We start from the raw sequence: 13,801 nt of genomic DNA on the forward strand, positions 1-13,801 counted from the left end.
TACATTTTGAGCAAATGCTTTTATTGATGTTTTTTTTTTCAATGCTTGCAATAACCATAAATGAATGTGAAAATAAAAGTTGAATAATATTACAACACAGAAATGCCACTGGCTTTGGTTTTCCACACATATGCTGCCTGAAATATCATGTTTTTTTTTTTTAACCATTTGTATTGAATAAAAAAAAAAGAAAGAACACAGTAGGGGCTCTGCCCCTGTTTCTGACTACACAGACTGTATACAGCAACAACATAGTGAACTCGCATGAAATATGCACATAGAAATACCATAACACTTGAGTGACAACAGACTGAGGAGTGAGAGGCAGAGAGAAATGTGACTAGTTTCATGTAAAAAAAAAAGATATATATATATATTTGTCTGAAATCAACTGTTGTACTTCTCCCAAACCAGCATGTACATTTTTCCTACAACGTCTTGTTTGAATGCTTCATGTTACACTGCTGAGGAGGTTGTGGAACACTGCGCTGGTGATTGGACTGAGTGGGGTCAAATATGACACAACTCCTTGTGATTAACAATAGACCACCAATATACTCAACAGCTTGATCATTTGACACAAATACAATTTGGAACTATCAAATAAATATTGTAATCTGGATTTATGTGGTGTCCTGCACACAAGTTTGGGTCTCATTGTAATAATTGGCAAAGGATTTGCAGTGAAAAGATGAAATAAAATGTTCAAAATATACAGAATACATGGGCCAAAGGTCCCATCAAAGAGGATTTTGTTGGATATTGTTGTAGAAACTGACACATGCACAAATGGGCCATCATGGGTGATGTCAAAAATGTTCATTTGGCATGACGCATGTCATCTGCATGGGCATTAATCCCAAGTTCCAATCCCCACACAGTTTCCACAAATATGTTGTTTGTCAGCAAAGAGATCTATCTTTCTGAATTTACTCACAAACACAACTCTGTTCAACTGGTTCTCAAGGTTAGACTAAATACGCCTCTGAACAGCACTGTCCCAGGCGCAAATAAAACAAAAAAACAGACAATATGTGCAATTGCACATAGAAAACTCCACTAAGAAAAAAAAGAAAAAACATTATTATATATATTTATATATTAGAAAGCTATACACAAGCATGTTAATTCACAGATTTTTTTTTTTTTAAAGATTCTTAATATTATCATTATTATATATAATTAGAAACACGTTTAAAAACGAAACCTCTAGAAAGAGAAAACAGTTCAGCTAAGCATGGGTTCTCAGTCTGTTTTCATGGCTTAGGGTTTTTTCATTTCTCATCGGACTATCCGTCTTATATTAGCAAAGCTATCAAAAAACACATTCTGGCTTATGGAAACTACAAAAAGCCACAAAATTGCTTTGCATTGTATACCTTTCATATGAAAATATAAGCAAGTCTATCGTACAACAGTTTTTTTTTTTTTTACTGAATATTTCATACAAGACCCAGGGTTTCTTGATTCAACTAACATGGCTCTTGGGTAAAAGGATGGTCCTATCAATGTGCTCCATGTTTGATGAGGAGCTTTATGTTTAGCATGGGTTCTCTCATCTTGGTTCCTCACATCTACCAATGGGCCTGTGGGGTATACCTGTACAATCCTTCAAATGTTGCATATTAGCTTTAATTTTGTATATGAATAATCTGTAATGTATAGCCACATTTGACCCCTCCCCTTTGCCCCTGCCCCCTCTATTTACATAAATACGTTGAACCTGCAACATGACATCATCTATCGTAACATACATTTTGCAAGGGAGAACTACGGAGAAAGTTAGCAATGAAATTGACTCTGTACACATGTATTGGTTGACCAACTCAAGTGCTAGGCTGTTCGCTCAGCAACATACGCTCTCGATTTTCCTCCAGTCACTGATTATCATTGAGGCAAGTTGTAAGTACTTTTACAAAACAGAGTACCTGACTTTTTTGTTGTTTATTTGTTGATATGCATATATTTACACATACACACACGTGTAAATATCTATGCATCATTTTTTTCCACACGGCACAAATAATGCATAGCTCCCCACCAAAAATATCCCTAACCCCAACCAACACCCATTTTATCTTGGATCACCAGTCCCATCCCCACTGCTTTATAGAACTTCAATATGTATAGCACACATACTCCGCAAAAAAAGAAAAAAGAAAACATTACAGTTAAATTTAGAAAAGCGTGCCCCCCTTCCTCCAATGAAACAGAAAGAGAGAGAAAAAGAGAGAGAGAGCACGGGGTCTGGGGGTGAGTGACGTGTCGCGTGTTGATATAGAGGGCGATGGTGTCGAGGCATCATTACGTCGCAGGGCTTGGGCAACGGCCAACGCTGGGCTATCATGTGGCCCACCCTTCAGACAGGCGCACGCGTTTGACCGAGGGACTCTCGCGCTCGTCCATGGCGGGCCGAGACAGTCCCAGTGGAGAGTGGAACTCGTTCCTGTGCTCGTCCCGGTCGCTGCCCTCATGGGAGCTGCTGCAGCTGCTCAGGCTGTCGACAGGGGAGTGGCCCGAGTCCTGGCGGGACGACGGGTTATGTTGCTGATGGATGCCGTAGCACAACGGTGTGCTACTGGTGCGATCTCTAGGAGGAGAAACAGGTTCGGACTTGATGTGCAGGCTTTGAGCAGAAGGCAGGGAGAGATTTGAACTCTGACATAAGTGATTGCTATTGCAATTTCTGTAGGAAGGAAAGGAAACACAAGGGGTTACAGAGTAAAGAAACATGATCATGCACCCGCAGTTACACACAGGCACACACGTTTACTACAAATCGCCCCATTCATATATCATATCTAGTCAAAAAATATCAATATGTATCAGTATTTTCACTATTGTTTCACCAACAAGCTTCATTTCAAGCTTCACTTCTCTTTGATTTGTCTACTGCTTGTGTGTATTTTCATATACTCACCCTAGCTGACCGAGGGCCGAATGCTGCATGTTCTGGAGGTGTTGTTGTTGCCAACCGCTCATGGAGCCCAGGTGGAGGGAGCTACCACTGTTAAAGCCGGACAGGGAGGATAGGTCTGCACTGCTCAGCGAGTATTCTACACAGACATACAGAGAGAGAGAAGGCAACCAGTCAAAACCAGTTCAGGCCAGTTCAACAAGGTTTGTAAAGTACATTTGTTTTGAATTATGGCTACTGAAATGAATAGTATAACAGTCAATTTCTTTCTCCTTATACATTGTTTCCTGCTGGGCCAATACAGGTGCCAATGAGTCACAAAGTGGGTGTGGGAGTGTTGCATTGAGGGATATATGTGTAGGAACAGCACCACCTGCTGTTAGGTTTTTGAAATTAAATGTTTTTAACATCACATTACGATGAGGCAATGTTTCAGGGCCGGACAACTTATTGTTGGCTGATTTTGCATTAAAATGCTATATTTATTTGATAATGAGCATGCTTGCAATAACTATCATGTCTGTGAAGTCATGCAAATCTGTATGTGTGAGATATAGATCTTATCAAATCAATAAGAATCAAATAAATCCTCAAATAAAAACATAAATAGCGGGGCGAGTGTGTGCCATGTATGGTTCACTTTCCAGACTCATTGATACCCTGAAAGTAGTAATAAGGACACACACACTGATGTAGAGTTTATATGTGACAAAGACTGTGTTTGTGTGTATGTGCATGTGTGTTTGTGTAGAACATGTGTAAAAGCAGTGGTACTTACCAGTACCGTATGAAGTGGAGATGGCTGATGGGTAACCGCCCATGCCTTGTCCTGGTAGGGTGGGCGTTGCTACTGAAACCACAGGGGTGGCCAATGACTGTGCTGACTGGGAGTTGTTTATTCTCTGGTTCTATGAGGGGAAGAGAAAAAGAGAGACGGAAAAGCATGAGTGCCATCACAAATAAAGTCAGCACCAAAGAAAAAAAAGAGAATAAAAATAGACTTAGTTGTTTTGTTTTTTTGCTCTGCAGATGCTAGAAGAATGAACAAGATGCCAGCTTCTTGGAAATTAATCACTTGACACGCGGCACTGCTGAACCCTGCCAACCCTATCATTTACCACCCCTTCTGAGGTTCCGCTGTCTCTATAGTAACCCTGCTGGTCTCCATGGCAACAGAAACAGCGACGGCTGGGAGAGGCACTTTATTGTGGCAGGGTGGTGCAGAAATTATGGCGGTTTAATGCCATATAAAAGTGTTCCTTTTGTTGCCTTTCATTTCCTGGTTCTGAGAGAGGGGAAGCATGTATGCTAAGGTGCCATGCAACGCCCCTCAAGCAGACATAGAAGGAAAGAATGAGGGAGGGGGTTGAAATGAGGGGGATGAGAGAGGAAAGAGGATAGGATGCAATGACTCAGACATACCACTAGGTGTCACCCTAGGTCCTGGCTAAACGATACCCCCCTCATCCCAACATGTACAACGCATGCCGCAGATCATGGAGGTTGCCCCTTTGTGGACAACGAGGATCATCTTACTCTTTACTTCAATCCTAACCTTAAATTCGTAAAAAGTAATCACTGACCTTTGAGCAGCTCTTGGGAGCAACACAATTACACCCATAGAACTTCTATTGTTAAAGCATAATGACTCGTCTCCCGTCTATCTAACTGAGGATGGTGGATGACATCTGTGTTTGGAGATTGTTATTATTTTTGGTTGCTAGTTTGCGTGACGGGCCAACTTACCAATAGCAGATTGACATCCTCAGACTGACGGCATTAGAGGGGAGGGCGATACATTCAAATTAGTTTCATTGGATGGAGGTAGCAGGCGGGTGTGGTTCTAAGGATGGAACTGCTAGTAGTGAGGCTACTAAACAGAAGCTCATTTAAAAAAGGAAATTAATTATTACTGCTGTACTCCACTAACAGTCTATCTATCTTATTAAAATCATAACTTATGACAGCACATATATCGGACAGCCTCAGCCACTTAAAACAAACACTCAAGAAGACAATAGAACATATACAAAGAAAATCAACTGAAGGGACATGTGTAAAAAAAAAGATGAAGGACAAACAGGGGTGAGGGGGGATGGGATCAGTACTGGAACTGGGCCTGGGGGTAAAGTGAATGAGCAACTCACCATGGAGGGCATGTTGTTCTTGGCTCCAGGGGGGATGAGCACGCGCAGGTCCGGCTTGCGGTTGTTCATGCCCAGGTTCATGGGTGGCGGAGACTTGGCCTGCATGCTCTTGTTCATGCTACCTGGAGAAGCCAGCAGACCGGGCGAGTTACGGTGGTGGTTCCCGTAGCCGTTGCCTAATGAGAAGAGAGGGAGACGAGAGAGAGAGAGAGGGAGCCATCAGTTATACTGTTCAAAAGACCGTCATTACTGTCTGATTGTCCTCAGACAACAGTAGCATGTTAAAGCATGTTTGCCGTATTCGGCGCTGCTAAAGACGGCGCCGAAGAGGATGGCTGACGTATTACATGCCCGTAACTGGCACTAAGACCGCACTGAACCAACTCTATAAGGCCATAAGCAAACAAGAAAATGCTCACCCAGAAGCAGCGCTTCTAGTGGCCGGGGACGTAAATGCAGACAAACTTAAATCAGTTTTACCACATTTTTACCAGCATGTCAAATGTGCAACCAGAGGGGAAAAAAACTCTAGACCATCTTTACTCCACACACAGAGATGCATACAAAGCTCTCCCCCGCTCTCCATTTGGTAAATCTGACCATAATTCTATTCTCATGATTCCTGCTTACAAGCAAAAACTAAAGCAGGAAGTACCAGTGACTCGCTCAATAAGGAAGTGGTCAGATGAAGTGGTCAGGACTGTTTTGCTAGCACAGACTAGAATATGTTCTGGGATTCATCCAATGGCACTGAGGAGTATACCACCTCAGTCATCGGCATCATCAATAAGTGCATTGACGACGTCGTCCCCACAGTGACCCTACGTACATATCCCAACCAGATGCCATGGATTACAGGCAACATCCGCATCGAGCTAAAGGCTAGAGCTGCCGCTTTCAAGGAGCGGGACACTAATCCAGATGCATATAAGAAATCCCGCTATGCACTCAGACAAACCATCAAACAAGCAAGCGTCAATACAGGATTAAGATTGAATCCTACTACACCGGCTCTGATGCTCGTCGGATGTGGCAGGGCTTGAAAACTATTACAGACTACAAAGGGTAACCCAGATGCGAGCTGCCCAGTGATGCGAGCCTACCAGATGAGCTAAATGCCTTTTATGCTCGCTTCGAGGCAAGCAACGCTGAAGCATTCACGAGAGCACCAGCTGTTCTGGATGACTGTGTGATAACGGTCTCGTTAGAGAATGTGAGCAAGACCTTTAAACAGGTCAACATTCACAAGGCCGCGGGGCCAGATGGATTACCAGGACGTGTACTCAAAGCATGCACGGACCAACTGGCAAGTGTCTTCACTGACATTTTAAACCTCTCCCTGACTGACTCTGTAATATCTACATGTTTCAAGCAGACAACCATTGTCCCTGGCCAAAGGAAGCGAAGATAACCTGCCTAAATTCGCATACCGCCCCAACAGATCCACAGATGACGCAATCTCAATCGCACTCCACACAGCCCTTTCCCACCTGGACAAAATAAACACCTATGTGAAAATAATGTTCATTGACTAGAGCTCAGCGTTCAACACCATAGTGCCCATGACCCTGGGACTACACACCTCCCTCTGCAACTGGATCCTGGACTTCCTGACGGGCCGCCCCCAGGTGGTAATGGTAGGCAACAACACATCTGCCACGCTGATCCTCAACATTGGGGCCCCTCAGGGGTGGGTACTTAGTCCCCTCCTGTACTCCCTGTTCACCCACGACTGCGTGGCCAAACACGACTCCAAAACCATCATTAAGTTTGTTGACAACACAACAGGTAGGCCTGACCACTGACAACGATGAGACATCCTATAGGGAGGAGGTAAGAGAACTGGCAGTGTGGTGCCAGGCAAACAATCTCTCCCTCTATGTGAGCAAGACAAAGGAGCTGATCGTGCACTACAGGAAAAGGCAGAACAGGCCCCTATTAACATCAACGGGGCTGTAGTGGAGCGGGTTGAGAGTTTCAAGTTCCTTGATGTCCACATCACCAACGATGGTCCAAATACACCAAGACAGTCGTGAAGAGGGCACAACAAAACCTTTTCCCGCTCAGGAGACTGAAGAGATTTGGTATGGGTCCCCAGATCCTCAAAAAGTTCTACAGCTGCAACATCGAGAGCATCCTGACCAGTTGCATCACCACACTACAGAGGCGCTACAAAGGATAGTGTGTACGGCCCAGTACACCACTGGGGCCAAACATCCTGCAATCCAGGACCTATATAATAGGCGGTGTCAGAGGGAAGCCCATAAAATTGAGAGAGCTACCAGTCACCTAAATCATAGACTGTTTTCTCTGCTACCGCACGTCAAGTAGTACCAGACCTCCAAGTCTAGGACCAAAAGGCTCATTAACAGCTTCTACCCCCAAGCCATAAGACTGCTGCATTTTTAATAAAATGGCCACCGGACTATTTACATTGACCCCCCTCCTTTGTTTTGTACACTGCTGCTAGTCATTGTTTATTATCTATGCATAGTCACTTCATCCCTACCTAAATGTACAAATTATCTCTAACCTGTACCCCCGCACTGACTCGGTACCAGTACCCCCTGTATAAAGCCTCGTTATTGTTATGCTATTGTGTTATTACGTTATCGTTCGCTAAAAGTCTGTGTTTCAGACATAAGGAAGTGGATGGCTGCAAACTTTCTACTTTTAAACTCGGACAAAACAGAGATGCTTGTTCTAGGTCCCAAGAAACAAAAAGATATTCTGTTGAATCTGACAATTAATCTTGATGGTTGTACAGTCGTCTCAAATAAAACTGTGAAGGACCTCGGCTTTACTCTGGACCCTGGTCTCTCTTTTGATGAACATATCAAGACTGTTTCAAGGACAGCTTTTTTCCATTTACATAACATTGCAAAAATCAGAAACTTTCTGACCAAAAATGATGCAGAAAAATTAATCCATGCTTTTGTTACTTCTAGGTTAGACTACTGCAATGCTCTACTTTCCGGCTACCCGGATAAAGCACTAAATAAACTTTAGTTAGTGCTAAATACGGCTGCTAGAATCCTGACTAGAACCAAAACATGTTATCATATTACTCCAGTGCTAGGCTACCTACACTGGCTTCCTGTTAAGGCAAGGGCTGTTTTCAAGGTTTTACTGCTAACCTACAAAGCATTACATGGGCTTTCTCCTACCTATCTCTCTGATTTGGTCCTGCTGTACATACCTACACGTACGCTACGTTCATAAGACACAGGCCTCCTAATTGTCCCTAGAATTTCTAAGCAAACAGCTGGAGGCAGGGCTTTCTCCTATAGAGCTCAATTTTTATGGAATGGTCTGCCTATCCATGTGAGAGACGCAGACTCGGTCTCAAAGTTTAAGTCTTTACTAAAGACTCATCTCTTCAGTGGATCATATGATTGAGTGTAGTCTGGCCCAGGAGTGTGAAGGTGAACGGAAAGGCTCTGGAGCAACGAACCGCCCTTGCTGTCTCTGCCTGTCCGGTTCCCTTCTTACCACTGGGAGACTCTGCCTCTAACCCTATTACAGGGGCTGAGTCACTGGCTTACTGGTGCTCTTTCATGCCGTCCCTAGGAGGGGTGTGTCACTTGAGTGGGTTGAGTCACTGATGTGATCTTCCTGTCTGGGTTGGCGCCCCCCCCCTTGGGTTGTGCCGTGGCGGAGATCTTTGTGGGCTATACTCGGCCTTGTCCCAGGATGGTAAGTTGGTGGTTAAAGATATCCCTCTAGTGGTGTGGGGGCTGTGCTTTGGCAAAGTGGGTGGGGTTATATCCTTCCTGTTTGGACCTGTCCGGGGGTATCATTGGATGGGGCCACAGTGTCTCCTGACCCCTCTTGTCTCAGCCTCCAGTATTTATGCTGCAGTAGTTTATGTGTCGGGAGCTAGGGTCAGTTTGTTATATCTGGAGTACTCCTCCTGTCTTATCCGGTGTCCTGTGTGAATTTAAGTATGCTCTCTCTAATTCTCTCTTTCTCTCTTCCTCTCTCTCGGAGGACCTGAGCCCTAGGACCATGCCTCAGGACTACCTGGCATGAGGACTCCTTGATGTCCCCAGTCCACCTGGCCGTGCTGCTGCTCCAGTTTCAACTGTTCAGCACCTGAGGTGCTGACTTTCTGCACCCTCGACAACTACTTTGATTATTATTATTTGGCCATGCTGGTCATTTATGAACATTTGAACATCTTGGCCATATTCTTTTATAATCGCCACCCGGCACAGCCAGAAGAGGACTGGCCACCCCTCATAGCCTGGTTCCTCTCTAGGTTTCTTCTTAGGTTTTGGCCTTTCTAGGGAGTTCTAGGGAGCAACCGTGCTTCTACGCCTGCATTGCTTGCTGTTTGGGGTTTTAGGCTGGGTTTCTGTACAGCACTTTGAGATATTAGCTGATGTACGAAGGGCTATACAAATAAATTAGATTTGATTTGTTACTTTACATTTTTTTTTTTTTTTACTTTAGTTTATTTGGTAAATATTTTCTTAACCAACAGTTAAGAGTTAAGAAGAGTTAAGGGCTTGTAAGTAAGCATTTCACAGTACTTGTTGTATTCGGCGCATGTGACAAGCAAAGTTTGATTTGACGTTGTACTGCGGAAACCATTACTTCAAATATTAAAATGATTCAACTAGTGGAGGAGTGGAGATGCTACTGTCCTAGAGCCAGAGAGAGTGGTCATTTTCACCCAGTGATCCCACACAATTCTCCCATATCCGCCTGATTTGGTTGGTTTGTGAGGACATATTCTTTCCTTTCTTCGAGAAATGTCCGTTTTACCTCTGTCACTGTCATTTACCCTGCATCTAGCCAGTGAGTCGTGTTAAAAACGTCAAATTATGGCCTTGGAGACCACAGAGGGACAGGACCCATCATTTGGCCATCAGCGCTAAACACATGTGTTGCCTCTTCTAGACAAAGACCCTGCTTTGGGGTAGACACCCAATCCACATTCCTCCTCCGACAGACTGACTGGAGGACTGAGTTTAGCACCCACGCCACACACAAACCAGTGGGGCACCCTCCCAGCAACATCCCATTAAAAACGAGAGAGAGAGTGAGCAGTGTATATGCTTTGTTTCTAACCCAATCCCGCAGCCTGCTTTCCCCCCCCATTCCTAGGGGTAGAACAGAGAGCGCAGTATGGACGTTTCCCACTTGAAAGAGGGGCAGGAATTATACGTTAGACATAAATGAATTTCCTAATCATATACTCCAGGGGAAAATGAGTCGCAGATGTCTTCCTGGGCAATTTCCCCCCGCTGATCTTTGTTTAATTTGAGAGTGAGGTTTTTGTTGTTTGGAAATGAAAAGTCTCGAAAGCTCAATTTGAACAATCTGAAGAGTAAACGACCGCTAGCGGTGAAAGAAAATGAGGCTGTGACAAAAAACAACAACTAGAAAAACAGTGTGTGCGCATCCATGTATGAGTTACTGTGTGTGTGTGTGTGTGTGTGTGTGCGTGTGTGTGTGTGTGTCTGCATGCTTGGGTCCCTATGTGCAACATTGTGTTAATATAGTGTCAGAGTTTATGTGTGAGTGTGTGTGTGTGTGTGTCAGATAGTACTTGTCTGTGTGTGTGACTTTGAATGTGTCTATTACTGTACATGTCAATGATGAATGCATGTGTCCATTGAGGTGTGTCTGTGCATGACAGTGTACGTGTGCACAGAGCACGTGTATGGATGCACCTGTGTGTTTTGTATGGGAGCCTCTCCTAGAGCCACTCCATCCAGCTGCCTCATCAGCTCTGCTTGCCTCTCTCTCATCCTCATCGCTGGACTATTGTGCTGTGGAGTGAGCCCACGTGGAGAGACATGAATAGCGAATCAAAACAGCCGGAAAAGACTAGAAAATATCGGAGAATTACGTGTAGAAAAACTGAGACTGTCCAAAACATCCCAGACTAAAAAACTTCAACGTGACAGCTATCAACGTATGTCAGGTCAAGTCAAGGTAAGGCTGTTACTGTACAGCCCATCTGATTCATAGCTCCCGGCCCAGAGGCTGAGTGTACGGTGAGGAAGGGATTTCAGGCAGCCATTTTACAGCTCAGGCTCTAAATATGACTGGAGACTGGCTATAGCCCAGGAGATGGGATTTATTACCTAAGGCAGGCAATTGGCAAGCAATGTGGATGCTAGAGGTTCTCTACAGCTGCTAGTGACTGGTTTACAGTAGGTTGAGCTGAACTGAAGACACTTGGATTATAACATGGATTGGGTACGGATCTTAACAACTTGGCTACAGATAAGCAAATACAGTAGCAAGCATCTGACTACAGACATGCAGCCGCTCTGTGAGTCCAAGACATCAAGACATGATCGTTCCCGACACTGAAACTGACAGTCAAACCTTTCTCCTTCTACCGCTACTACCTCACGCTGCAGAATAGAGCAGTGAGTTGAGGCAGACAAGAAGCAACCGTTTTGAGGAAGTACCCAAATGAAAACTCACTGTCCAGATAAGAGTCAGCGACATCATCCGATTTGAAGTGGAGATGCAAAGGTGAAGGCTATTTATGTAGGCAGAGGAAGTCTGGGGATGCCACACTGTGACTGTACTCTAACACACTGGCTGCCTTGCCTAAAGGTGCAACTTTCCACATATGCCTATTGGGCCTCATGCACACACACGCACACAGACAGACAGACAGACAGACAGACAGACAGACAGACAGACGACACAAGACACACATGGCTGGTGTGGTTAAACCAATGTACATTTAACTGTTACTGAACAATTTCTGATGTCCTGTTGTGGTCTAACGGGTGTGTTCCATCCCACTTTCGATACGCAGGCACTTCCGTTGAGGTTTGCCCTAACGTGCATTGAAATCTGAATCCACCAACTGAACTATGGCGCCATGCTAGTTAACTAACTAACACCTTCTACTGTATCTATGCAGACTATGGACAAAGATATAGGGATCATTGAGCTTTTTTTGTACGAATAGGCCTTGTGTCTTCGTCTCAAGGCTCTTGTCTTGGACTAGAGGATTGGCAAACAGGACAGAGTGCATCTATGTTTCTGTTGAGCTGTGCCAGGGTCTATTCTGTGTACTGTATATCTACACTGTACAAAACATTGTTATTTCCATGACATAGACTGACCAGGTGAATCCAGGTGAATGCTATGATCCCTTATTGATGTTACTTGTTAAATCCACTTCAATAAGTGTACAGTCGTGGCCAAAAGTTTTGAGAATGACACAAATATTCATTTTCATAAAGTCTGCTGCCTCATTTTGTATGATGGCAATTTGCATATATTCTAGAATGTTATGAAGAGTGAGCAGATGAACTGCAATTAATTGCAAAGTCCCTCTTTGCCATGCAAATGAACTGAATCCCCAAAAAACATTTCCACTGCATTTCAGCCCTGCCACAAAAGGACCAGCTGACATCACGTCAGTGATTCTCTCGTTAACACAGGTATGAGTGTTGACAAGGACAAGGCTGGAGATTACTCTGTCATGCTGATTGAGTTCGAATAACAAACTGGAAGCTTCAAAAGGAGGGTGGTGCTTGGAATCATTGTTCTTCCTCTGTCAACCATGGTTAGCTGCAAGGAAACACGTGCCGTCATCATTGCTTTGCACAAAAAGGGCTTCACAGGCAAGGATATTGCTGCCAGTAAGATTGCACCTAAATCAACCATTTATCGGATCATCAAGAACTTCAAGGAGAGCGGTTCAATTGTTGTGAAGAAGTCTTCAGGGCGCCCAAGAAGTTAAAGTCTCCTAAAGTTAATTCAGCTGCGGGATCGGGGCACCACCAGTACAGAGCTTGCTCAGGAATGGCGGCAGGCAGGTGTGTGTGCATTTGCACGCACAGTGAGGCGAATACTTTTGGAGGATGGCCTGGTGTCAAAAAGGGCTGCAAAGAAGCCAATTCTCTCCAGGAAAAACATCAGGGACAGACTGATATTCTGCAAAAGGTACAGGGATTGAACTGCTGAGGACTGGGGTAAAGTCATTTTCTCTGATGAATCCCCTTTCCGATTGTTTGGGGCATCCGGAAAATAACTTGTCTGGAGAAGACAAGGTGAGCACTACCATCAGTCCTGTGTCATGCCAACAGCAAAGCATCCTGAGACCATTAATGTGTGGGGTTGCTTCTCAGCCAAGGGAGGGGCTCACTCACAATTTTGCCTAAGAACACAGACATGAATAAAGAATGGTACCAACACATCCTCCGATAGCAACTTCTCCCAACCATCCAGGAACAGTTTGGTGACAAACAATGCCTTTTCCAGCATGATGGAGCACCTTGCCATAAGGCAAAAGTGATAACTAAAAAAACATTGATATTTTGGGTTCATGACCAGGAAACTACCCAGACCTTAATTCCATTGAGAACTTGTGGTCAATACTCAAGAGGCAGGTGGACAAACAAAAACCCACAAATTCTGACAAACTCCAAGCATTGATTATGCAAGTATGGGCTGCCATCAGTCAGGATGTGGCCCATGGCGGATTGCAGAGGTTTTGAAAAAGAAGGGTCAACACTGAAAATACTGACTCTCTGCATCAACTTCATGTAATTGTCAATAAAATAATTTGACACTTATGAAATGCTTGTAATTATACTTCAGTTTTCCATAGTAACATCTGACAAAAATATGTAAAGACACTGAAGCAGCAAACTTTGCGGAAATTCATATTTGTGTCTTTCTCAAAACTTTTGGCCACGACTGTAGATGAAGGGGAGGAGATAGGTTAAAGAAGGATTTTTAAGCCTTGAGA

At 44.1% G+C, this 13,801-nt stretch overlaps 1 protein-coding gene across 19 annotated transcripts in view; it reads right to left on the bottom strand.

Annotated features, from left to right (window-relative positions):
- Positions 1-13,801, bottom strand: part of mef2cb (myocyte enhancer factor 2cb) — a 94,253-nt gene continuing 80,452 nt past the window's right edge. For all 19 annotated transcript variants that reach the window (XM_036935517.2, XM_090190215.1, XM_036935518.2 and 16 more), the window contains 4 exons: positions 5,065-5,240; positions 3,696-3,825; positions 2,921-3,056; positions 1-2,686 (listed from right to left, as the gene is read on the bottom strand). In XM_036935517.2, coding sequence (XP_036791412.1) covers positions 2,344-2,686; positions 2,921-3,056; positions 3,696-3,825; positions 5,065-5,240 — 785 coding nt within the window. In that variant the 3' untranslated portion in view covers positions 1-2,343. The remainder of the gene's footprint in view (positions 2,687-2,920; positions 3,057-3,695; positions 3,826-5,064; positions 5,241-13,801) is intronic.

This window comes from Oncorhynchus mykiss, chromosome 11 (assembly GCF_057628025.1).
Source record: "Oncorhynchus mykiss isolate SJ-2025 chromosome 11, ASM5762802v1, whole genome shotgun sequence".
In the NCBI taxonomy this organism is placed as follows: Eukaryota; Metazoa; Chordata; class Actinopteri; order Salmoniformes; family Salmonidae; genus Oncorhynchus; species Oncorhynchus mykiss.